This window comes from Colobus angolensis, unplaced genomic scaffold (genome assembly GCF_000951035.1).
Source record: "Colobus angolensis palliatus isolate OR3802 unplaced genomic scaffold, Cang.pa_1.0 Scaffold306, whole genome shotgun sequence".
Classification (NCBI taxonomy): Eukaryota; Metazoa; Chordata; class Mammalia; order Primates; family Cercopithecidae; genus Colobus; species Colobus angolensis.
In genome coordinates, this window is record NW_012116333.1 from 595,878 (window position 1) to 622,540 (window position 26,663).

At 42.4% G+C, this 26,663-nt stretch overlaps 1 protein-coding gene and 1 pseudogene across 2 annotated transcripts in view; both read right to left on the reverse strand.

Annotated features, from left to right (window-relative positions):
- The window catches only part of LOC105517731, a 731,019-nt pseudogene that overhangs the window by 560,761 nt on the left and 143,595 nt on the right, over positions 1–26,663 (reverse strand). The window lies entirely within an intron of this gene.
- Positions 1–26,663, reverse strand: part of LOC105517689 (WASH complex subunit FAM21A) — a gene marked incomplete at its 3' end in the record, with an annotated part of 29,639 nt that overhangs the window by 2,479 nt on the left and 497 nt on the right. The window contains exons 3-14 of the mRNA XM_011950303.1: positions 25,193–25,357; positions 16,162–16,224; positions 13,970–14,143; positions 10,747–10,840; positions 9,322–9,383; positions 7,709–7,756; positions 4,341–4,451; positions 3,715–3,802; positions 3,019–3,090; positions 1,864–1,982; positions 1,333–1,390; positions 52–111 (exon numbers count right to left, since the gene is read on the reverse strand). Of these exons, the coding sequence (XP_011805693.1) occupies positions 52–111; positions 1,333–1,390; positions 1,864–1,982; positions 3,019–3,090; positions 3,715–3,802; positions 4,341–4,451; positions 7,709–7,756; positions 9,322–9,383; positions 10,747–10,840; positions 13,970–14,143; positions 16,162–16,224; positions 25,193–25,357 (1,114 nt within the window). The remainder of the gene's footprint in view (positions 1–51; positions 112–1,332; positions 1,391–1,863; positions 1,983–3,018; positions 3,091–3,714; positions 3,803–4,340; positions 4,452–7,708; positions 7,757–9,321; positions 9,384–10,746; positions 10,841–13,969; positions 14,144–16,161; positions 16,225–25,192; positions 25,358–26,663) is intronic.

Below are 26,663 nucleotides of genomic sequence, written 5' to 3' on the forward strand. Positions count from 1 at the left end.
AAAAAACAGTATTTGTGTAGTTTTTAGAAAGCAAACCTTAAGTTCTGTTACCTAAAAATACAGAAACAGCTCCTGCTGGGATTTTCTTTCCAGGTTTGGATGAGGAAGACTCTAGAATGAGAAAGCAAGTGATAACCATTTCACAAGGGAAACAACTTTCCTTGCTATTTTCTTCCTGAAATATGTGCAATGTAACACACAGCTACTACCAGACCTTTTGAAACTAATTTTTCCTGAACAAGCCATTTTAAAATTCTTTAGTATTTTCTTCTCTACTGATGTCAGGACTTTTTTCTTGGGATTAACAAAATCTGAGCTGTGACTCCAAAGGAAGAGCATGCTGACTGTGATCAAGTCACAGCAGTGGGTCAGCTGGGGGACACCAAGGGAGGTGGTGAGCACAGCTGGCAGAGGCAGGGACAGAACGACCAGGGCTCCCCCAAACAGTTCCAGCTCTACCCATTCCAGTTGGATGAGAATGAACAAGTAAAAAAGAACCACAAAAAGGTGAGTCGTCAGTAAAAAAATATAGACAGTAAGAGCAAAGGGGAAAACCAAGCAAGTCACTGATGCCAAAACGTGGACAGCAGAAAGCAGAGCAGAGCCAGGCTAGCAGCCCACACAGCAAGCACAAGGAGTGGCCTCCAAGGCCCAGCTCTGATGTGGGTGCCGGGAAGACTCAGCACTTAGAATCACTAATTCCCAAGTCCGGAGAACTACCACAAACCTATTGAGTAACATTTGTATGTTAAAAAATATATTTGTATTTGTGTTTTTAAAAAACTACACAAATGGGCCAGGTGCAGTGGCTCATGCCTGTATTCCCAGCATTTTGTGAGGCCAAGGTGGGTGATCACTTGAGGACAGGAGTTTAAGACCAGCCTGTCCAACTGTCCAACGTGGTGAAACCCTGTCTCTACTAAAAATACAAAAACAAAAACAAAAAAAACTGCACAGAAGATTTTAATGCACACTGCGCTGGGGAATTACTGGTCTCCAACTTTTATAGAGAATGTTAAAAATGTTTCTTTAAATTAAACTTCATTCAATGAAAACCATCCTCAACACTGCTCTAGGGTACTTTTCTTGTCTGACTTTTCATGAGTTCTCTCCTAACAAAGAGGCAAGACTGTGATACGGGGTTTACAGATGGTACTCTGTTTTTTCCAAGACATCAATAAGTGAAGATGAATTACTTTCAACTGGATCAAGGTAAAAACAACAGCTTCCTGCTTAACACAGAAACGAGGCTTGGGAACAACCCCGGGGTTCCATCTCCTAGTGAGAAGGAACTCTTGCACACCGAGACGCAGCTGACCAGCCCCAGCTTACCCTCCTTAACAGAGCCTCCAGCCGGCCGATCCTGGGGGGCTTCCAAGAAGAGGTCACTCTGGTTGTAATAAGGTATATGACAAAGAATTAACAAAACCAGGAGAAAGCATAGCTGCATTTGAGGATTTCTAAGGAAAAGTAACCCACAAGATTTAAAGCTACATATTTACTACTCTGTTAGAAAATCAGTTGCAAAGTGATAATAACTACGGTAAAATCAGACCCTAAAATAATTTAGGCCTGTCCAGGAATTAAAAACAAACATGGAAGACAACAGATAAGGCAAGAAACAATCACCTAGTAAATTATTCACATTAACACGTGCACATCTTCTCCTCACCTAACAAAGGGTAGAAGGATATGGTATTTTTCACTCAGTGATTCTTAATTCAAAATGTCCCAAAATATGAAACTAGAAGCAACTTCCAACTGAGCTGTTTTTCCCCCAGTAAACAAACAAAGCCTATTTCTTCCCTGTGGACCCCCGACACAGCTAGCTGCAGGGAGTGTTGCTGGATACCATGGACTCACCTCCTCATCCTCATCATCAAAGAGCCCTTTTCCCCCACTGAACAGGCCGCCTCGAGAGCCAAATGGCGAGAAGTCCTCGTCGGTCAGCTTGGGGGGTGCAAATAAGTTATCTTCTTCATCTAGCAAACAGAAAGCAGTGTTTTGCAGGGAGCATTAAAGATGGGTCTGGAACTCAAATTCCCGGGTTGGCATCTGCAACGTCTCCAAACTGGCATGGAGTTTATCTGACCCTATTTAACAAAGCGTGAGGCAGTCTGATGAATTTCACACTAAACCCCTGGCACAGTCCACTGACGCACTCAAAAGGTTCTCTGGGCCTCCACTCTCAAGTCTGTCAATGTCTGCAGCAGACAGCATTCATTCTCTAGGTCAGCACCCTGGATCTAGATTTACTCTGAAGCAAGCATTCAGGTCAGATGTCACATTCAAGACCCATTCCCCCACAAATCTGGGGGAAGGAAGGGCAGACTAAACAAAGGGATCTGCAGACTGACACAGGGACAAGTGAAATGTAATGGACATGGCTGTTCAATAGGAAAAGGCCTGGTGTATCCTTTATTGAAAACAAAAGCTAGAGATCCCTAAGTTTCTACACTTCTAAATAATTCCAGAAAGACAAGAAATGATTACTGTAAAATCTAATAAATCAAATCTCTACAGAAATTTTTACTCCACACCCACATCTCCTCCCAGCACTCCAAAACATAACTTCCGAGGCTTTTGTTTGTTTTTGAGACCGAGTCTCGCACTGTCACCCGGGCTGGAGTGCAGTGGCGTGATCAAGGCTCACTGTAACCTCTGCCTCCCAGGTTCAAGCGATTCTCCTGCCTCAGACTCCCAAGTAGCTGGGACTACAGGCACCTGCCACCACGCCAAGCTAATTTTTTGTATTTTTAGTAGAAACTGGGTTTCACTATGTTGGCCAGGCTGGTCTTAAACTCCTGACCTTGTGATCCGGCTGCCACGGCCTTCCAAAGCACTGGGATTACAGGCATGAGCCACTGTGCCCAGCCCAGAGGCTTTAGCAAAGTAAATGGAGACAGACCCACTTGTCAGAGGGAAAACAGCATGTAAAGCAGTACTTTATGATTTATGTAAGCAACAATCTTGAGTCAAAGGGCTCCTAAAATAACAAAATTGAGGGAAAAGGCCCACCGTCTGAAGGAGTTCTCCTTTCCTTCTTCTCTTTGAGTGTCTTCCGAGGTTTTGCTTCTCCTGAGGATAAGGCTTGAAGAACAGTTCACAGTTTTAATAGTACTAAGTCCTCCCTCAGTATACATATCCTGGTTCTTTCCACATCTGTCATCCTCATAACTCACAGCTAAGAGCAAGACGTCTGCCTTTCATCTCAGCTCCACCAGAGCACTGAACCCCCTGCCCTGCCCATAGTGGGCACTCAAGAGTCTCTTTGTATGGCAGAAGGCTTCTGCTTTCATACCAGGCTCATGTGCATAACAGGATTGTATTTGTTGAAAGAATTATTATATTATCTTTCTACTCTGTTATATAACTAGAACATGCTATATAGCACATTCTTATTTGTTCAAAATATAGGAGTAAATATTCAGATAGGAATTCTTAAGCTGTTACCCATGGTTCTCTGGTTTCCATTAATCCCCTGAAATTATATGTAAAGTGTTATCTACATGTGTACGTGTACGTTTTTCTTGTGGGTCCACAGTGTTTAGTTATCAAAAGGAGTCCATTAACCAAAAAAGGAATAAGCGCTACAATTTAAGCCTCTTCTGCCATAGTAATTACTAATAAAAAGGGAAATCCGCCTTTGATGAAGTCAGCAGAGGGCCCTGCACTACCCCTCCCCAACTCCCCGTCAGTGCGTCTGGGGCTCACTTGTAGGCTCCTCGTCCACTCGGCCCATGGCATCCCCCTTGATGCGGGCAGCCAGCTCATCAGCAAACGATGTAGGTCTGCTTCTTTTCTACAGCAGGAGAAATCAAAAGAATTGCTTTTTTATAACAAACTAGTACACTTCAAGTTTGGACATCTAACAACATTGTGTATACAAGAGCAAAGAAACTGAACTGAGGAGAAAACAGTTTAATTAAATGAATTTAAACACATGTACCCTACACAGCTCACCCAAGGAACAGGACTCATAAAATGCTCCTTCAAAGGGAGATGCTCTTTATTTCCTTACTTTTTTAATACTTCACTTTAATACTTAAAATCTAAACAAGAAAATAAGAAAAAGGTGCAGGGGCAGAAAGACAGGAGCACTACAGTCTTCAGACTCTGGAGCCAGACATATTCTGAATGATCCGACTCATAAAATCATAACATCTGGACAAGAAAGTGGTACTTGTGAGGCAATTTGAGAAGGTTGCCATTATTTTCCAAAGTGGAAATGAAATGACAAATATGCAAAAATGAGAGAGGTACAAAGTAAGTGACAATAAAAGAAACAAGTCATTGGTTCTAAAACCCTGCCAAGGGATAGCAACTACAGTCTTCCTTACAGGTCTAGTATTTTCTTCAATGTCCTCAATATCTTCCTCCTCCTTCTCGGAGTCAACGAAAAGGTCACAGCCATCATCATCCTCTTCCTCATCACTCATTTGTGTGGTGTGCTAAGAGTATAAAACACCAAATTAGAACTACTAGTTATTAAGCTAAAGAGATACTGTCAGCCTTTAGGCTCCTCCTTCAAAAAGGTAACAGCTTTTAAAAATAATAATCATAATCATGATGCAGCAAGTTATGAAGCAAAAGATGTGCTGGAACAAATAATACACAAGATTTACTTCGAATCCAAATTTAAAAAAATCTTATATATATATATACATTTTTGAGATGGAGTCTTGCTCTGTCACCTCGTCTGGCGTGCATCAGCGTGATCTCGACTCACTGCAACCTCTGCCTCCTAGGTTCAAGCCATTTTCCTGCCTCAATCCTCTGAGTAGCTGGGCTTACAGGTGCCTGCCACCACGCCTGGCTAATTTTTGTATTTTTGTAGAGAGAGGGTTTCACCATGTTAGCCAGGCTGGTCTCAAACTCCTGACCTAAGGTGATCTGACCACCCTGGCTTCCCAAAACACTGGGATTACAGGCATAAGCCACTGCGCACAGCCTTTTACTAGAGAAATATAAACAAAATCAGCATAGTCTTACCTTAGTAAGAATACTGAGTAATAGTTAAAAGGTAAAAGCTGTAACAATTAGACAGCCATCCAAGGTAGGTCAAGCAAAAAAGCGCAGAATAACAAATCCAGGATGATACCACGCCCCCTCTGCAAACACTACAGCATGTCTATGAAACAGATGTATTTATGAAAGCAAAGAAACAGACTTGGAAAGACATGCTCCCAGAGCACGATCCCAGTTACCTCTGAAGAGTATGCAGCGAAGGAAAGGACTGGAAGGCTCAAACTTAGCCTTATCTGTTAAGTTCTAATTTTTCCAAAGGTACATACTACTATGCATAATTTAAAAAATTTTTTCTCAATGTCTGAATCAACGAACTGTTCCAGGCATGTTACTAAAAGCACTTTATTATCTAATTTAATCCTTACAACTTTGAGGTTAGCTGCAGCACACAAAACCAACCTGTTGCATAAGCTAATGCTTTTACTCACTATACTGTACTGTTTTTGAAAAACTGTTTGTGGCTGGGCGTGGTGGCTCACGCCTATAATCCCAACACTGTGGGAGGCTGAGGCAGGTGTATCACCTGAGGTCAGGAGTTCAACACCAGCCTGGCCAACATGGCAATACCCTGTCTCCACTAAAAATATAAAAACTAGCTGGGCATGGTGGTGCATGCCTGTAATCCCAGCTACGCGGGAGGCTGAGGCACAAGAATCACTTGAACCCAGGAGGTGGAGGTTGTAGTGAGCCAAGATCGTGCCACTACACTCCAGACTGGGTAACAGAGAGAGGCTCCACCTCAAAAAAAAAAAAAAAAGAAAGAAAAGAAGAACTCTTTGCATTTACAGATCTTAATAGGAAATTCCACAGAAACAAATATCCTGTGAAGACTGATCATTAAAATTATAAAGATCAACATTTATGAATACAACCAGGAAAATACAGTACCAACCAGAAAGTGTAAAATCCATCATTTGATAGTTAAACATTTTTGTGAAAAAAATATTTCCCAGTTAAGAAATTCAAATGCAATTTTTTTTTTTTTTTTTTTGAGACGGAGTCTCGCTCTGTCGCCCAGGCTGGAGTGCAGTGGCCGGATCTCAGCTCACTGCAAGCTCCGCCTCCCGGGTTTACGCCATTCTCCTGCCTCAGCCTCCCGAGTAGCTGGGACTACAAGCGCCCGCCACCTTGCCTGGCTAGTTTTTTGTATTATTTTAGTAGAGACGGGGTTTCACCGTGTTAGCCAGGATGGTCTCGATCTCCTGACCTCGTGATCCGCCCATCTCGGCCTCCCAAAGTGCTGGGATCACAGGCTTGAGCCACCGCGCTCGGCTCAAATGCAAATTTTTAACTAAAAAAAATTTAATCACCCCAGTGATGAGATTGTAGGAAAATCAACATGCATAATACTTAATGTAGAATGTCCACCAGACATTAAGTTATTAACGTAAGTCTATACCACCTTATTCTGAAGAAACAGTTTACAGAAGCAAAGGATTTCTATATATAAAAATATTGGCTGGGCATGGTAGCTCATACCTGTAATCCCAGTACTCTGGGAGGGTGAGGTGGGCAGACTGCCTGAGCTCAAGACCAGCCTGGAAAACATGGGAAGACCCCGACTCCACTAAAAATACAAAAAATTAGCTGGGCATGGTGTCACACACCTGTAGTCCCAGCTACTCAGGGAGGTTGAGGGATGAGAATTGCTTAACCCTTTAGGCGGAGACTGCACTGAACTGAGATCACACCACTGCACTCCAGCCTAGGCAACAGAGCGAGACTCTGTCTCAAAAAAAGAAAAGAAAAAAGAAAAGAAAAAGAAAATATTGAATACATTATTACATCAAAAGTACAACTCTAGAAATAACTCTTTCCCTTATACATTTAGAGACTATGACAGTATCATATTCAGTATGTATGGAAGTTTACAATGCTAACTGCAAAGGCTATTTTGCAGGTGTGGTGGCTCATGCCTGTAATCCCAGCACTTTGGGAGGCCAAGGTGGGTGGATCACCTGAGGTCAGAAGTTCAAGATCACTCTGGCCAACATGGTGAAACCCCACCTCTACTAAAAATACAAAAAAAATAGTCGAGCATGGTGGTGGGCACCTGTAATGCCAGCTACTTGGGAGGCTGAGGCAGAATTGTTTGAACCCAGGAGGTGGAGGTTGCAGGGAGCTGAGATCATGCCACTGCACTCCAGCCTGGACAACAGGAGCAAAACTCCATCTCAAAAAATAAATAAATAAATAAATAAGGAAACATTTATAAAATGTTAACATAAAACGGCAGAAAATAAACGATGCACACTGTGACAAGAACATGCCCTTAGACAAATATTCAAAAATTAAGATAACTGTGCTAAGACAGTAGGATCAAAGTTTTCACCTTGTGAATATTCATTGTTACTGCTAGATTGTCTCCAATTTTAAAACAGAAGAGGGACTCATGCAAAGTAGTTCAGTTTGGGTAACTGAGTCTTCTTTTAGAGGCTGTTTTCTAATTTTGTTTTTTACTTCTTTGTTTTCTAAGAAAAATAAACTATAAAGCAAAATTGAGAAAAATATATACAAAAGAGGTAGTTAGCCTAAATACATGAAATGCTTAAAGGAAAATAAACTGTGTACATGAAAGAAATCCTCACTTTGTCATAAATCATTCCAAAGTAATTTTAGTATATATACTATGCTTCAATTAAAATGTAAAAACAAAGTCACTTCAGTACATGAGCCTTACCCGGTTTTGATCATTGTCACTATGATTGGCAAAATCTTCGTCTGACTCCTTTTGGGGGAAAAAAAGGCTCTGTTGTTAAACAGACTTTACTTAGAAGCACAGAAATGATTTCAGGTCTAAGTCTCTGGGGCGGGCTGATTCTATGTCAAGTGGAGAAAAAGCTCTGACACTCTGTGTCTTTGTACTGACTACTGGTCACCTTAAGTATCACAGTGCAGATAAGCTGGGTAGCTGGCAATATTGTGAAGGGTTGTTCCAGTTAACATGTAATTTTTGTGGTTCACTTAAATGCCTCTGACAATTTGTTCACATCACCTGCACTTTCAACTCCTGCCTTTGGATTTAAAGTTAAGAGTTGCACATTTAACTAAATTGCTGAAAGTCAGTTTGTGTTATTTTACATTTCGGACTATACTGTCTCTACTTCCTCTCATTAGGATAACTACTTCATTAGGTCCAAGGAGGGAACATCAATATTTGCTACCAGCAACTTGGTAAAGTGCTACATCGCTGGCTAAAGGCAAGGGATTCCGCTAATGAGCACTGCTTTTGTTATACGAAAGTTACTTAAGAAAAGCTTATTTCCAGCTGTCAGGTTTTTCTTTGGAGGACTGGAAGAAGGGCAGGGGAGGGAGAGTGCAGAAAGCGGGACCAACGGGAAGAGAAAAGCACATACACAACACAGTCTCCTTTCGGAAATCCCATACTTGAGGACTCTCCTGCAACATGGATGTGTCCCCTGCAATAACGAATATCCCATCTAAAGAACAACTACAGATTCAACTGTAGTCAAGGTCCACAACCTCAAACTCTAGGCGAGGGAATGAGATTATACTCTGTGGACATGAAGGCGCTAGAGGCAGCAGCAAAATAGAATGTAAGTGGTTGCTTTCAGTATATCCTGCTCTAGGTTTTATAGTTTACAAAAATTCTTTTTTTTTTTTTTTTGAGATGGAGTCTTGCTCTGTCACCCAGGCTAGACTACAGTGGCCGGATCTCAGCTCACTGCAAGCTCTGCCTCCCAGGTTCACGCCATTCTCCTGCCTCAGCCTCCCGAGTAGCTGGGACTACAGGCGCCCGCCACCTCGCCCGGCTAGTTTTTTTTTGTATTTTTTAGTAGAGACGGGGTTTCACCATGTTAGCCAGGATGGTCTCGATCTCCTGACCTTGTGATCCGCCCGTCTCGGCCTCCCAAAGTGCTGGGATTACAGGCTTGAGCCACTGCGCCCGGCCCAAAAATTCTAAATGTAGATTTTTTTTCCTTAGAATTATTTAAAGACAGAATATACTCTAAGACTATATCCCAGGAAGAGATTCCACCAAAACACCTAAGTTGCCCTTCTCAAAAATATATTGGGTGAAAGACATATTTGGTGGTAAGGTAGGAGAGAGGATAATAGTGAAAGAGATTAAAGCAGCTTTCCTTATTATTGTACATAAGACAAGAAGGAAATCTAACCCTTGGGAAAAAATAATCAGAATGTGGCTTCTATCACTGTTAAAAGTTTTACAGAAGCAGATTACGAATTCACAGTTATGCTATTTACTTAGCCTGCTAGGCCCATCTTAAGTTTGCTGCCCACTGTGACCTGGTCATACCAAACAGCCCTTACCTCCTCTTCTTTCTCTTCCTCAGTGTCCACAATGCTGCCACGATCACTGCCCATAGAGCCTTCTGTTGAGAAGAGAGATAAGGGTCACCACACCAATATTCACAAGAAAATGTCCTTAGCTCAAAATCACAAACCACCATACAACAGCATCACAGAGAACTTGATAAAACCATCTATACCCACTTACTGGAATCGAAAGTGTCTTCATTATGGTGAGGAATTACATATTTATGTAGTCTTGAAGTATCTCCCTCCCAAAAAATTATTCATTACAAATAAAAAAAAAAGACTTGCTTGTACTCTTTAAAGGTGTCAAGGTCATAAAAAGCAAAGAAAGGCTGAGAAATGGCATCAGACTAAAACATAACTGGAGATTTGACAACTAAATGTGGTGGCTGGTCCTGGATTGAGTCCTGGACCAGAGAACAAAAGAGAGAGACTGAAAAGGGTGTCACTGGGACAAACGGCAAAATGTGAACATAGCAGCAGACTGGATGATACCCTTATGTTCAGGAAAATATCCTGGCTTTGTAATTCTACTGTAGTTACACAAGAGATGTCCTTGTTCTTAGAAAACACACACAGAGGATCACCTGAGGTCAGGAGTTCAAGACCAACCTGCCCAACATGGTAAAACCTCATCTCTACTAAAAATACAAAAATTAGCCAGGCGTGGTGGCGGGTGGCTGTAATCCCAGCTACTCAGGAGGCTGATATAGGAGAATTGCTTGAACCCAGGAGGCGGAGGTCGCAGTGAGCCAAGATCACACCATTGCACTCCAGCCTGTGTGACCAGAAGAAACTCCAGCTCAAAAAAAAAAAAAAAGAAAAAGAAAAAGAAAAAGAGCCGGGCCTGGTGGCTCATGCCTATAATCCCAGCACTTTGGGAGGCCGAGGCAGGTGGATCATGCGGTCAGGAGTTCAAGACCAGCCTGGCCAATATGGTGAAACCCCGTCTCTACTAAAAATACAAAAATTGGCCAGGCATGGTGGTGCACACCTGTGGTCCCAGCTACTCAGGAGGCTGAGGCAGAAAAGTCGCTTAAATCTGGGAGGCCAAGGTTGCAGTGGGCTAAGATCGCACCACTGCACTCCAGCCTGGGCGACAAAGCAAGACTCCGTCTCAAAAAAAAAAAAAAAAAGAAAGAAAAAGAGAAGAAAAAAAGAACACACAGAGAAACATTTAGAAGTAACAGGGCATGACCATGACGTCTCCCTAATAGGTTCAAGACAAAATATTATGTATACGTAGAGAACAATAAAACAAATGTGGTGAAACATTAACTGGTAAACCCAGGTGAACGGTATATGAGAGTTCTTTGAACTATTCTTGAAACTTTAATGTAAAATTTGAAATTATTTTAAAATAAAAAATACATTTATTATTATTGTTAAGGAACAAAAGTACTTGGTAAAGAAAAGTACCTTCACTGGACAGCTCTCCAAGACCTACATCTTCTTGTTCCATAAACGGCTTTGACCCGATGAGATATGGCAAAGGACGATCAATGTATAGATCCTGTACATCATGAAAGGAATAAACTGTCAAATGTTTCAGCTGAAAACAAACTTACATGTGCCACCTGATACCTTGTTTCATCTGATTATCCTAAACAAGCTATATAACGAAGGTGAGTAAGAAACACAGCAGGACTAAAAGTTAAAAAAAAAAAAAAATTATGTTTTTCACTGATTTTTTTAAAAAGTCAAATCCTAGGTAAAGATGCCAAGGAGGTAAGGCTGGACATCATGGCTCACGCCTGTAATCCCAGCACTTTGGGAAGCTGAGGCAGGTGAATCACCTGAGGTCAGGAGTTTGAAACCAGCCTGGCCAACATGGCGAAACCTCGTCTCTACTAAAAATACAAAAAAATTAGCCACGCAAATTGGCGGGCACCTGTCATCCCAGCTACTCGGGAGGCTGAGGCAGGAGAATCACTTGAACCCAGGAAACAGAGGTTGCAGTGCGCTGAGATAGTGCCACTGCACTCCAGCCTGTGCAACAAGAGAGAAACTCCATCTCAAAAAAAACAAAAAAAACATGCCAAAGTAAAGTTGAATCACACAGAATCTCCCTCCCCAAGGGCCTAATTAACAAAATTTAACAAAAATGGCAAAAGCCTACCAAAAGTTTATCAGCAGCAAGCAAACAGGGAAAAGGGTACAACCTCCTATTATAAGGTCCAAGAGGAGGACCAGGAAAGAAACTGAACATTCTGGTGAGCTGTCCTCTAAAAGGCAGTACTAATGAGATTTTATATATATATATATATACATAAAGATAGATTAGGCCGGGCAATCTCATGCCTGCAATCCCAGCAGTTTGGGAGGCTGAGGCAGGTGGATCACTTGAGGTCAGGAGTTTGAGACCAGCCTGGCCAACATGGTGAAACCCAGTACCTACCAAAAATACAAAAAATTAGCCGGGTGTGGTGGTGCACACTTGTAATCCCAGTTACTCAGGAGACTGAGACAGGAGAATCTCTTGAACCCAGGAGGTGGAGGTTGCAGTGAGCCAACATCACATCACTGCACTCCAGCCTGAGCAATAAGAGCAAAACTCTGTCTGGAAAAAAAAAAAAAAAAAAAAAAAAAAAAAAAATTATAACCCAAGAAACAGAAGAACAATACCCCCAATGGTTTCACACTGTCGAATTTAGAAAAGTAAAGTTGGTAAAATAAGACCAGATGAGAAAACAGAGTGAGGTGCAGGAGACTGTGGCCCCAACAGCACATGCTGGAGATCTGCCCATGTCAACCATCTTCTCCTATCAGTCCCACACCAAACACGTTAAAAATTTAGGGTTGGTTGGATGCAGTGGCTCCCACCTGTAATCCCAGTTCTTTGGGAGGCTGAGGTAGGTGGATCGCTTGAGGTCAAGAGTTCAAGACCAGCCTGGTCACCATGGTGAAACCCCATCTCTACTAAAAAATACAAAATTAAGCCAGGTGTCGTGGCGCACGCCTGTAATCCCAGTTACTTGGAAGGCTGAGACAGGAGAGTTGCTTGAACCCAGGAGACAAGCTGCAGTGAGCCGAGATTGCACCACCACACTCCAGCCTGGGCAACAAGAGTGAAACTGTCTCAAAAAAAAAAAAAAAGGGTCAAGAGTCAAGAAAGTGCTCCACTCTTGTACAGCCTCCTACTTCCACTGCTGAAGGAAATGCTGTCCCCTGTGAGGCACTGCCCTTCGGCAATGATCTCTCTTCCTTGTCAAAGGACCCTGGGGCAGGGGAGAATAATTCTGATGCTTCACACAACAGAAAGATTGGGAAGGTTAATGTAAAGGTTCAACGACGTCACAGCAACCAATGGAGTATAAGGCAAAGACAGCGTGAATTTGGACTAATTCTCACTGACTCAGGAGACATCCCCAAATCCTCCTACAAAAGAAAAGTGTACCTCCACAACTTTCTCTGCCAGGGGAAAAAAGAGAAAGTGCTGTCTGTCTTGGAAGTATCACATGTGGTCCAGGCAATACATTTCCCAGAGTCCACTGCTGACTTTTAAAGACATACAGTGAAAATTCAAGCAGCAAGTGTACCAGTCAGTGCCAAATGATCTGCCTCAATTTGGTTTGACTCAGCAAAGCTCAAACTGGACGAGAAATGTTCAGCTAAAGAATGACTAGAAGAGTTTGGTTCAGGCCAGGTGCGGTGGCTCATGTCTGTAATCCCAGCACTTTGGAAGGCCAAGGCAGGCGGATCACCTGAGGTCAGGAGTTCAGGACCAGCCTGGCCAACATGGTGAAACTCTGTCTATACTAAAAATACAAAAATCAGCTGGGTGTGGTGGTGGGTGCCTGTAGTCCCAGTTACTAGGGAGGCTGGGGCAGGAGAATCACTGGAACCCGGGAGGCGGAGGTTGCAGCGAGCTGAGATCGCATCACACACTCCAGCCTAGAAGACAGAGTGAAACTACATCTCAAAAAAAAAAAAAAAAAAGAGTTTGGTTCTGTGGCATGTTTTAATTCGGAAGGCCTTATGTATCACAAGGCCTCTTCCTGTAAATCACTGTGGCAACTTCGTGTTCACTACTGAGAGACTCTGTGTTGCCCCAATTATCTCTCTGAACAACGTGGGAGAAAGTCTTAGTCAAGCAACCAACACTCACTAGGCTATGAAGGAGCCTGGACATGAATGTTCACAGCAGCTTCATTTGTATTTAATAATTGCCCAAACCGGAAACAACCCAAATGTCTTTCAGCTCTTCTGCAGTCTTCCTTAGTCCAAGCTACATAATTTCAGGTTCCCAACACTCTATCTCTCTTAAGCCTCCCCACCCTTCAAACTCCAATTCAAATATCATCTTTGCCCCAAAGTTCCAGCTGGAAGTCAGTTCTCTCTCAGGGCATTTACAATGGTTACTTGTATGAATGTCTCCTCTCTCCCACCAAACTGCAACACACACCTTGAGAGTAGAGGCCATGCTCTGCATCTTTGCACCCCCAACTTGACATATTGCCTTGTACCTCACAAGCACTCCATCAGTGCTTGGGTAAAGCGAGTCTTTCTGGTGGAGTCAATGTGACACTACTAAGTGACATACATCCCAGAGGTTAAGTCCATCACTTACTAATCATGTGCCCAAGTAACATAGCCCAAACATAACGGGTGTGCAATAAATATTTAAGTTGAATGTCTTCACCTTTGGTTCAAGGATCAGTTCCACCCGTCCATTAGCATCATCTTCCTCAGAGTCTGAGTTTCCTGCTTTGATATCAAGTTGCTCAAAGGCACTGTCCAATACTTGTAAGCCATAGTTCACAGCCTCCTGGACTTTAGGAATGAGATCTACTTCTTTCTGCTCCCGAGTTTTCTCCTACAAAATAAATACCGTGCAATATGGATCTCCAACATACTGATACCACCTCAAGAGAATACAGTGAATGTTCTCTAAAGCCTAGCCTCAAGCTCCAAAAAACTTATTTAAAAATGTTAACAAAGTCAAATTCTGCTGAATGCCTTGACACAGACTTTGGAGTAAGACTGCAAGTTTTAAATCCCAAGTTTGCGCCTTTCTGGACATGCATAAAACTACCTAAGGTTCCAGAGCTCCAGGGTCATTGTCTACAAAAGCAGAGGTGCAACTACTATGTGGAGAAGTATCCTAACAATGAATGCACACCGTTTCCCCACTGCTGGAGGGCCTAGACTCTCAGATTCACCATGACTATCCTACAAGCCCTGGTTATCCCTTGGGTAATTTTAGGTGTTAAGACTTACAAGGAAGGTCACAGAGGTCTTATTTTTCAATTACCAGTTTAAAAAGACCAAATATATATACATATATATAGGACAATTACAATTATTTTGTAAATCTGTTCTACATCAAAAGGGGTCATTTTCATCGCTGGTCTATTCTGTGTATACCCTACAACAATGCCCCACTCAAGAAAAAAGGTTTGTTCATATCCCCAACAGGCTGAGAATCTCCCTCAGGTGTCCTCTTCCTGCAACAGCAGCTCTCAGTGGCAGTCCCCGCAGACACAAGTGTGCCGTTGTGAGAAATACCGAAAAATATTTAGCGTCATTTCCACCCCCTCACAAATATTCTAGAAGGAACCCAACCACACAGTGTTGTTCTGAGGGCCAAAGGCAAAAAAAAAACTCTATGAGTATTTTAGTCTTTTATCTCAAGTACTGAAGTAGAAAGACTGAACTTTTTTTATCTTGGTTGTGTATTTTTCTACTTGGATATGCTTGATTCTGAGTTGAATAGCTAATATTGTACTGAGTTTGTGAAAATGTGTGTGAAATATATAGCAGTTTTTAAAAATAGTTCACTAAATACCTATCACCTTCAAATTAAACCCTGAATTGGTATAACCAGATACTACTGCACTTAAATGGCTAGCAAATCCTTGAGTTCTATTAAAAATAAAATAATCTGCTGGGCACGGTAGCTCATGCCTGTAATCCTAGCACTTTGGGAGGCCAAGGCGAGCAAATCACTTGAGGTCAGGAGTTTGAGACGAGCCTGGCCAACATGGCGAAACTCCGTCTCCATATAAATACAAAAAAATTAGCCAGGCGAGGTGGTGGCACACGCCTGTAGTACCAGCTACTCGGGAGGCTGAGCCAGGAGAATCACCTGCACCCAGGAGGCAGAGGTTGCAGTGAGCCGATTACGTGCCACTGCACTCCAGCCTGGGCGACAGAGAGCCTCCATCTCAAAAAAAAATTTTTTTTAATAAAAAATAAAATAACTGTTTTTTTTTTTTTTTTTTTTTAATGCTGGCAACAGGCAGAACGATAGCTGGTTTCGAATACCCTTTTCCTAGTCTAACAGCTTCATCTGTTACAAGTAATAATTGCTGACAAAGTGCCAACCTTCACAGGTAATCCATATTTTCTGAATAAATGAGAACAAATTCAAAGCTACTCCAATAATAAACTTATTCACAGTCCATGTGCCTTCCTGAGTGGAAGAAAAAGGAATCTCTGCTGGAGTGCTAAGAAGTCAGTGTGACCCAGAACCTCTTAAGCTATGTTTTGGGCTCTGGTGTGAGAAGACCTCAGGAAGAAGGTTGGTCCATCTGTAATTCAGGACCTCTGTGACCCTCCAAATCTGTAATATTTACTATCTGGCCCTTTACAGAAGAAGTTTGCTGACTTCTACTCTATTCTTATACCAGAATTCAAGGATTTGATCTCTGTATTAGTTAATACACTACATTTCAGAAACAAAAGAAAGAATCCCCTCTTAGGCTGCTGTCAGCAGCAGTCCCTCCCTTTCCCACCCCCGCCCACCATCCCCCAGCTCCCACAAAACACATCGATCTCCATCACACTTTTCAAAGTCAGAAACTCAGCTGAAGAGTGATTTCATACAAGTACCTGCTCTGTTTTTTCTGCCTCAGCCTTGAGTACTGGCTCCTCCACTTCTTCATCATATACACGCTAAATATGGAAGCAAACTCAATGTTAAAAGGTCAGCACCTCATTGGAAATAAATCACAATATAAGAATTAAACACGAAGTAACTAAGGACAAAGATGGGGAAGGAAATGGTTATTCAACGAAGGGCTGAGACTACTACTAGTGAGTGTCCGTAACAGTGGGTCATGGACAAACACCATGGTTCATTCACCAAAAAGAAAAAAAAAAATTTAAATACAAATGACTAGGAAACATGATGAAACTTTAACCTCATTGTAAACCAAGAGCTGCAAAAACAGTATGATATCAGTTTTCACACCTTTTCACTTAACCTAATAATGTTGATGGGCAATGATACAGTATTCTCGCCCCAGGTTACGGAGAATGTCAACTGGTATAATTTATCAACTAGGAAACAAGAAATTCAGGATTTTGAACAAGTAAAATGGTAAAGGCAAAACTTATTTTCATTCAGTTGCTTAAAATGGTTGATAAATGTTTATTATCCCATTTGTACAAAAGCAGAGAGAAAAATCTACCACTGACTTGCCAGAAAGGCTGGGCACTTGACTGACCCTGACAGCATGGGTAGGCAAGACTCTCTTTTCCAGAACAGACCCACTGCTCTGCCAGATCACTGTGATTCTTGGTTTTTAAAATTATTTTTATGTTTTAAAAACTACCAAAGTACAACACGCATGTTACAGTCAATATAGGCCAGGTGCGGTGGCTCATGCCTGTAAGCCCAGCACTCTTGGAGACTGAGGCGAGAGGATCACTTGAGCTTAGGAGTTCAAGACCAGCCTGGGCAACATAGTGAGACCTCATCTCTACAAAAAATAGAAAAATTAGCCAGGTGTGGTGGTGCGCACCTGTAATTCCAGCTACTTGTGGGGCTGAGTCAGGAGGAACTCTTGAGCTTGGGAGGTAAAGGCTGCAGTAAGCCCTGATCACACCACTGCACTCCAGCTTGGGTAACAAAGTGAGACCCTATCTCAAAACTAAAATGAAATGAAATTAAAATTTTTTAAAAAGAAAGAAATAAAAAGTCAATATAAATGAACTGATGAAAATCTTCTGGCATTAGTGGCTGTGATTATAAAACTTTATGAGTACACTAAAAACCACCAAACTGTATACTTTTTAAAGGAGTGAATTTTATGGTATGTGAACTCTATCTCAATTTTTTAAATTTTAAGTCAATATAAAGGCACATGTAAAAGAGACGTATTTTAAAATAGTTCCCTTCCTACCCCCAACCTGATCCTTGGAATACCCAAGTTAAACCTGGTGTGTATGCTCGTTTCCTGAGCCTCTTAACACAAATATAAGCAAACACGTGCACATATTTACAGCTCTCCTACCCTTCCTGCTTATTTATTTATTTATTTAGAGACAGAATCTAGCTCTATCACCCAAGCTGGAGTGTAGTGGCACGATCTTGGCTCACTGCAACCTCCACCTCCCAGGCTCAAACGATTCTTTTGCCTCAGCCTCTTGAGTAGTTGGGATTACAGGCGCGTACCACCATGCCCAGCTAATTTGTTTTTGCCTTTTTTTTTTTTGAGAGGGAGTCTTGCTCTGTCACCCAGGCTGGAGTGCAGTGGCGCCATCTTGGCTCACTGCAAGGTCCGCCTCCTGTGTTCACGCCATTCTCCTGCCTCAGCCTCCCTGCCACCATGTCCAGCTAATTTTTTTTGTATTTTTAGTAGAGATGGGGTTTCACCGTGTTAGCCAGGATGGTCTTGATCTCCTGACTTCGTGATCCACCCACCTCAGCCTCCCAAAGTGCTAGGATTACAGGTGTGAGCCACCGTGCCTGGCCTGCATTTTTTTTTTTTTTCAGTACAGAGGGGGTTTCACCATGTTGGCCAGCCTGGTATCAAACTCCTTGACCTCAAGTGATCCGTCGGCCTTGGCCTCCCAAAGTGCTGGGATTACAGGTGTGAGCCACTGTGCCTGGCTGAAACTGGTTATTTATTTATTCTTTTTACCTAGAGAGGGATTTTACCTAGAGAGGGAATAAATAAATCTTAATAGCCATTCCCAGATTCTATGCACAAATGTGTAGAATTCTCTGTCACCGGCAGCGTACTCAAGTGCCCATTACCCAAATCTTTGCCAGTAATGGCTCCTGTCCACTCATCTTTAAGTATATGCCAATCTGATCAATGTTGTTTTTAAATGATCATTTTAAATGATCATATCCTCTAACCCAACATTCTACTTCTTGAAATTTAGCTCCAATGAAAATTATCATAAATGCAAACATCAGAATGTTCATGGTATCATGATTTCCAGCAGAAAGTCACAAATACCAAATTTATAATTCTATGCAATTCCAATCAAATGCTAATAAAATATTCTGTGGCACAATATAGTAAGATAATCCTGCCGGGGGCAGTGGCTCACACCTGTAATCTCAGCACTTTGGGAGGCTCATGCCTGTAATTCCAGCACTTTGGGAGACTCTCGCCTGTAATTCCAGCACTTTGGGATCACCTGCCATCAGCAGTTTAAGACTAGCCTGGGCAACATGGCAAAACCCCATCTTTACTAAAAATATAAAAATTAGCTGGTGTGGTGGCAGGTGCCTGTAATTCCAGCTACTCAGGAGGCTGAGGCAAGAGAATCGCTTAAACTTGGGAGGCAGAGGTTGCAGTGAGCCAAGATTGTGCAATTGCACTCCAGTCTGGGCAATAAGACTGAAACTCATCTCGAAAAAAATAAGTAAGTAAAAGATAATCCTCAAATTCACACAGAAAAGTAAAAAGCCAAAGATTGATAACCATGACAATTCTGAAAAAAGAGAATATGGGGACTTGCCCTAATAAGACATCAGAAATCTGCAGTATTTAAGATTATGATACTGGCAGATAGCAGACAAACAAAACAAACAGTAGAGGGCAGAAACAGACCCACAATTCCATGAAGGCCTGATTTTATTTTCACATAAACACACACAAACATTCACACGTAATAGTCAAGAGGAAAAGAACTACACAATAAAGGTTATCTATAAGGGATAAAAATGAAATCTCTCTCTAGGGAAAAAGAATAAAAAGTTAGCCAGGCATGGTGGTGAACACCTGTGGTCTCAGCCAGCTATTCGGGAGGCTGAGGTAGGAGGATGGCTTGAGCCCAGGAGTTTGAGGCTGCAGTGAGCTGTTTGCACCACTGAACTCCAACCTGGGCAATAGAGGGAGATCCTGTCTCAAAAATAAAGAAAGAATAAAAAGGCAGAGATACCAAGGAATCCCCATCCAAATGATTAGAGTTAAGGACAAATATGTGGGGTTGGCACCTTTGAAGCAGATGTGGCAAAATATGAAACTACTGATGCTAGGAGCTACATTTTCTTAGCACTTGTGCTTTCTCTCTTAAGTTTACTATTTATTTATGAAACATTTATGTTATTTATGAAACATTTCATAAATAACACTTAATATTGGGAGATTAAATAAATTATGATATGGTTTACGAACAAAAAAATTAAGTTCACAAAAGTCTCAAAGATGGGTTAAATAAGTTCTCATTAAGAAAAAAAGTAGGCTGCAAATACAAATACACACACACACATACAGTCATCTAGAAAAGGTTAAAGTTAAAAAACAAGAACAGAAAGAAATATACTGAAAAGTTCAATGGTTGGTTAATTTGGAATAGCTGATTTTTTGTAGGTTCAATTATTTATTTATTTATTATTATTATTATTTTTTGAGGTGGGAGTCTCGCTCTGTCGCCCTGGCTGAAGTGCAGTGGCAGGATCTCGGTTCACTGCGCAAGCTCTGCTTCCCTGGTTCACGCCATTCTCCTGCCTCAGCCTCCTGAGTAGCTGGGACTACAGGCACCTGCCACCATGCCTGGCTAATTTTTCTGTATTTTTTAGTAGAGACGGGGTTTCACCATGTTAGCCAGATCTCCTGACCTCGTGATCCACCCATCTCGGCCTCCCAAAGTGCTGGGATCACAGGCGTAAGCCACCACGCCCGGCCTACTGTAGGTTCAATTCTTTTAAGCCTGACATCTGCATGGGAAATGGAATTAGAATATATGTACTAAACACCAGGAGTCTCCCCTTCAGCTGAGGAAATTTCACATGATTTTTCTTTTTCTTACTTTTCCTAATTGCTCTATAAAGATCAGAAATCACTTTGGTAATTTTCAAAGTCAGGACCCCAAAAAGGTAAGTAAATCTCAAAAGTGAGACTTTAAGACCTGGCAGCTACCAAGGTTACCTAGCAGCAGCCTGCAGCTAGAAAGCCAAACATGACATCTAAGAAACCTAAACCCACGGGACCTAAAGCCCATGGGGTCTTTTCAGGGTGAGCAGGACTATGCAGTCTCAAGTACTTCATATCCAGCAGATAACCAATGCTAACTTCTTTCATCCTCACCTGCTAAACTCACAGCTTCATGTGTTTTGTGATCAATTTACACTCAGATAGCTATACCCAGGACTGTTAAATATCTTTACTATCGATCCTCATCTGGGGAGACAAGGTAAAAGGGGAAGGTGGGGAAGTGGGGAAAAAGGAACCAGGGCTGGAGAGTAACAGATTATACACAGCCCCGGTGCCTTTCATTTATGCGTACTCTCATTTATTCAAGTATTCACTGGGTCCCTAAGTATCAGGCTTGTGCTGGACCCTTCAAATATATTTGTTGTTAAAAATATGGGGCTTGATTTAGCAGGAGGGTTCAACTCATCAAATCCCATCAATAATTGTAAAATCACAATTATAAGAAGTCTACTAAAGAATGTGATGCTTCAAGTGCTTTTATCCAGGGGGTCTGCCTAGTGCAGAGGGTCCAGGAGGAAGTAATATAATTGAGCAGAGACCTAGAAGACAGAGAGATATCAATCAAAGGGTAGAGGCATAGGAAGCAATGTAAGCAAAGGCCTCATAGCAGCAGGGCATATGGCATTTCCAAGGAATGAGAAGGCTGGAGTGTCAAAAGCAAGAGGCATTATGTAAAACAAAGCAGGTCTAGGTGGTGAGGGAGAAGCCTGTACAGGAAATTATATGCCAATAAGGCTTTTGGGCTTTACCTCCTTCTCTCTAATTGCTGAGTACTTGACAGTTTCAGCAGCTCATGTCTGTTTCTTCAATAGAAAAGTAGAAAAGGAGGGAAAAATGACCAAAATTCAGCTTTCATAAATTAACAGGAAGATGATCTGGAATATTAACTCATTTATGCCTAGTGTTCCATTATTGGAACGCTAAGCTTGTGGGAGTTACATATATCCTACTGCTCAAGGTCATTGCCAAGGTCTGGCTTCTCACAAAAAAAATTTTAACCTTGGGCATAAACGGGTTAATTTGTTTCATTCTGGAATTTTTTTTTTTTTTTTAATTTTACAAAGCTAAGATTTTGAAACAATTGACTTTAAAAAGAAAAAATCCTCCCTCACCAGTTCATTTAACAAACAAAAGTCATTAACTATGGCACTTGGTATTTCAGGATGCAATTCCTAAATTAACAGATTAATTAAGCCTTTAGAATTGTGTTGCCTTCTAATTAGACACTAGAACACTGGCCAATGTTAATTAGTATTTCTTTTCCCTCCAAGTCCCCTCTTGAGCCTTTACTAATGGTACTAATTTCTCTTGCCCTAGAAAGTCCTGACTGTTCTCGCCCTAGAAAGTCCAGATTGTTTCACAAACTTTATAACACAGTTTGCAACTTTGTGGCTGCCTCTGAGGCTAATTAATAAAACCCAGAAAGTTATCTGACTTTGAATATTTCTGATAAATTACCATGAAACCAAATGGCACCATAATTCAAGCTGGAATTGTAATATCTAAGTACTGATGTCAGGATTAAAAAAAACAACAACAACATTAAAAAAGCCAGACTGCCAGGTACAGTGGCTCACGCCCATAATCCCAGCACTTTGGGAGGCCAAGGCGGGAGGACCACGAGGTCTGGAGATCGAGACCATCCTGTCTAACACGGTGAAACCCCATCTCTACTAAAAATGCCAAATTAGCCAGGTGTGGTAGCAGGCACCTGTAGTCCCAGCTACTCAGGAGGCTGAGGCAGGAGAATGGCATGAACCCAGGAGGCAGAGCTTGCAGTAAGCCGAGGTCGCACCACTGCACTCTGGCCTGGGCGACAGAGTGAGACTCCATCTCAAAAAAAAAAACAACAACAAAAAAAGCCAGATCACTTACAAATATATATCAGCAAGTAGATTTTTTCACAGTTTTATTAAGCATTAACTGTTTTCTCAGTATCATCATGCTCTGCCACAAATGAAAAAAACCTATATAGCATGTGGCCTTATAGAAGGTCTGGGAAGTAATTAAGATTTGGCAGTGGCAACCAGCACATCCAGAGAAGAGTTCTGGCAGCAGACTGGAAGGCGAAGGGGCATCAAGACTTAACACTAAGGGCCGAGTGCGGTGGCTCACGCCTGTAATCCTAGCACTTTGGAAGGCTGAAGCACGATAATTGCTTGAACCAGGGAGGCAGAGCTTGCAGTGGGCAGATTGCTTGAGGTTAGGAGTTCGAAAGCAGCCTCACCAACATGGTGAAACCCTGTCTCTACTAAAAATACAAAAAAAAAAATTGGCCAGGCTGGTGGCGGGAGCCTGTAATCCCAACTACTTGGGAGGCGTGGGCAGGTGAATTGCTTGAACACGGGAGGCAGAGGTTGCAGTGAGCCGAGATTGTGTCACTGCACTCCAGCCTGGGTGACAGAGCTAGACTCTGTCTTGGAAGAAAAAAAATAAGCTAAGGCTAAAGGGATGGAGAGATGGATGGAAAACAGGAAATCCCCAGTAGTGGACAGAAATAAAGAACAATGACCAAAACACAATAAAACAAAACCACAAAAACTACATCATGGAAAATTCAGAATCTACGAAAACTTGTCTACAAAAGAAGAGCTGGAGAAAAGACACGACCTAAGACTGTGATTCAGAAAAACTGTATGATGTTCCCCATTTCTCCCCACTGAAGTGTGGATCTGGTACCAATCTAGTACCACTCTAGTACCAATCTGGTACAGGCACACTGGGGACAAAGAAAACTTCCCTTGCCAGGCGCGGTAGTTCAGGCCTGTAATCCCAGCACTTTGGGAGTCCCAGGCAGGCGGATCACGAGGTCAGGAGATCGAGATCATCCTCGATCGGTGAAACTCCGTCTCTTCCTAACTCTGTCTCGTCATCCTAACTTGGTGAAACTCCGTCTCTTCTAAAAATACAAAAAATTAGCCGGGCATGCTGGTGGGCGCCTGTAGTTCCAGCTACTCGGAAGGCTGAGGCAGGAGAATAGCGTGAACCCGGGAGGCGGAGCTTGCAGCGAGCCGAGATGGCGCCACTGCACTCCAGCCTGGGTGACAGAGCGAGACACCGTCTCAAAAAAAAAAAAAAAGAAAACTTCCCATATCCTTTGCGACTGGTGCTGCAGCACTGACTGTAGAGAAGTGCTGACTACCTGATCCAGCAAGAAAAGTACAGAATGAAAAGAACAGGAGTGCTTAAAAGGACACCAAATTAATCTTGATGAAAACGTTATGGGGCTGTGCACACCAGAGAAGTTAAGTCTTGAGTCCCTGACTCTTCAAGTGAGATAAATGATCTGGACCAAGCATGGACATTCTGTGTAGACAATCAGAAAACTACTGATTTCACGTGAATACTTTTTTTTTTTTGAGATGGAGTTTCGTTTGCTGCCCAGGCTGGAGTACAATGGCGGGATCGCAGCTCACCGCAACCTCCACCTCCCAGGTTCAAGTGATTCTCCTACCTCAGCCTTCTCGAGCAGCTGGGATTACAGGCAGGCACCACCATGCCTGGCTACTTTTGTATTTTTTTAGTAGAGACGGGGTTTCTCCATGTTGGTCAGGCTCCTCTCCAACTCCCGACCTCAGGTGATCTGCCCGCCTAGGCCTTCCAAAGTGCTGGGATTACAGGCTGAGCCACCGCGCCTGGCCGAATACTTGTTATTTTTCAAACTCATGAGTACTCCTTTGCTGTTAAAGGAAGTAACTGGCAAAGAGATCTCTAAGACCTTTATTAATATCTTTATTTTACATATAGCTCTCCAAAAAAAGACAGGAAGTGTCATTTAACTCGAGCTACTAAAAAATGCACAAACATGCTGCACAAGTTGACGACATGGCAATATCTGGTATTCTCTTAACTATTCTAAATCTTGGGCTTTTTAAATAATTTTGTGATTCTGAAAATTTTATTACTTTATATCTAACAATCTCAGGAGATAGCTTACTTTAATAATCCTTTTTCCACAAATGAACGCTGATATTCAGAAAGCTGGGACACCCTATGAGAAACACAGGTCTGTTACCTAAGCTTACTCTCCATCTTCATCTCTTAAGTCTCCACTCTGCTCCAGCCACACTTACTTCCTTTGTATGCTGGAATTACACTATTTGCCAAGGGAGAGGCTCTATCTAATTTACCTGTGTATTCCTACCATCTAGAAGAAACTCAGTAAACAGACAAAAATCACATATAGATTTAAGCTTAGTAATCTGTTTATAGCTGATTCCATAAGTTCAACCATCATAAACTTTAGTTGAGAATATTGCAAGTAGACATATATATCCCCTGAATATAATTTATCAGAACATAATGAACCCAATCAACAACTGAAACCACATGCTGGTGTCCAGAGGGTCTAACCAGGTATACAGCTGTCCTTACAGATCACGCCACAACAAAGGTAGTGTGAGTGCCACAAAATTCAGCACAATTGCTGACTACTCTCAAAACTGACAAAAGATGGAAGCACTAAAGTATAAGAAAATTTTATCATTAGACTTTTTTAGAGGCTTGGAGAAAAGGACTTAAAACTTTACAAATAAAAAAGAGGCATTAATCCCAGAGAAAAAAACTGCAATTACCAAGAACCACACTTCCACCAAAATTTAGGAGGGAACCTAACAGTAAGTTATTTAAAATTACAGTATCTCCTACTCCCAAAAAAGGAATTATGATATAACTAAATAACTCACATTTTCAATGAACTGGGTATTAGAGAGCATAAGGAAGTCATTGAAGACATTATGCAGGCGACAATCTGTGGCTTTGGTTTCCCGTATTAGTCCGTCCACTTGTTTCTTGATTTCATGGGTCCTAGAGATAGTTTGCTGTGAGAATTCCTGTAGAAACTGTAGTAGCTATTTTAAAAAATAAACATACAGTAGTATCAGTGTTATATGTATCTATTTGCATGTCACATCAAAAAAGAACCCATTTCCTTTCACCTTTGAGTGTTAGAATGCTAAAGAAATGCTTTTTCTTTTCTTTTCTTTTTTTTCTTTTTGAGAGGGAGTCTCGGTCTGTCCTCCGGGCTGAAGTGCAGTGGCGCCATCTCCGCTCACTGCACCTCCCGCGTTCAAGCAATTCTCCTGCCTCAGCCTCCCGAGTAGCTGGAATTACAGGGGCCCACCACTACGCCCAGCTAATTTTGTGTATTTTTAGTAGAGACAGGGTTTCACCATGTTGGCCAGGCTGGTCTGGAACTCCTGACCTCGTGATTCGCCCGCCTCGACCTCCCAAAGTGCAGGGATTACAGGTGTGAGCCACCGCGACCGGCGGGAATGCTGCTTTTGACAAGTACTAAGACCACGTGACATTGAAAAACTCTAAGAAAGCTCATCAAAAGAGTGGCAGTGAGCTAATGGGACACCAATCTTGTTTCTGGAAAAATTTAAAATCCTTGTCTGGCACTAGGTGTGGTGGCTCACGCTTGCAATCCCAGCACTTTGGGAGGCTGAGGTGGGGTTATCGCTAGAGTCCAGGAGTTGGACACCAGTCTGGGAAACATAGCAAGACCCCCATCCCTACTAAAATTAAATAAATAAACAAATCATCCAGGTGTGGTGGACGCCTATAGTCCCAGCTACTCAGGAGGCTGAGGTGGGTGGATCACTTGAGCCCCGGAAGATTCAGTGAACCAAGATCGAGCCACTTGCATTCCAGCCTGGGTGACAAAACCCTGTCTCTTTTTAAAAGTCCTCTTTGGTTGTCAATCTACAGAAGTCACAGACCAAGGGTGAGCTAATCAACCACCACTCTTATTCAAAAATGCTATTCATCTGGGACTCTGGAAGAGTTCTGAGCTTTTTGGGCCCCCGATTTCAAGAATCCCACTAAAGGATATCCACATACTGGCTTGCCTCCCACCCGTTAGTCCAGGTCCCAACAGGAATCGCCTCCCTAGTGTCCGAGCAATCCCTCAGCGTGGGGGAAACGGATCTCCCCTCTGAATGGAGCTGAGCGCATTGCCAGAAACCCCGTGAAGGGAACGCCGCGTCTGGGCAGCGGTCAGGGTCTGCCCCTATCCCTGGTGGCCGGGGACTGCCAGGGTGGCATTCTCGGGGGCTAAGCGGGGCGTGTGTTCCTAAGAGGGCAGGCAACGGGACGGGCCAGGTGCAGGGGCAGTCGCCGCCCGGTCCTCCCGCGCGCAGGCCAAGCGTCACC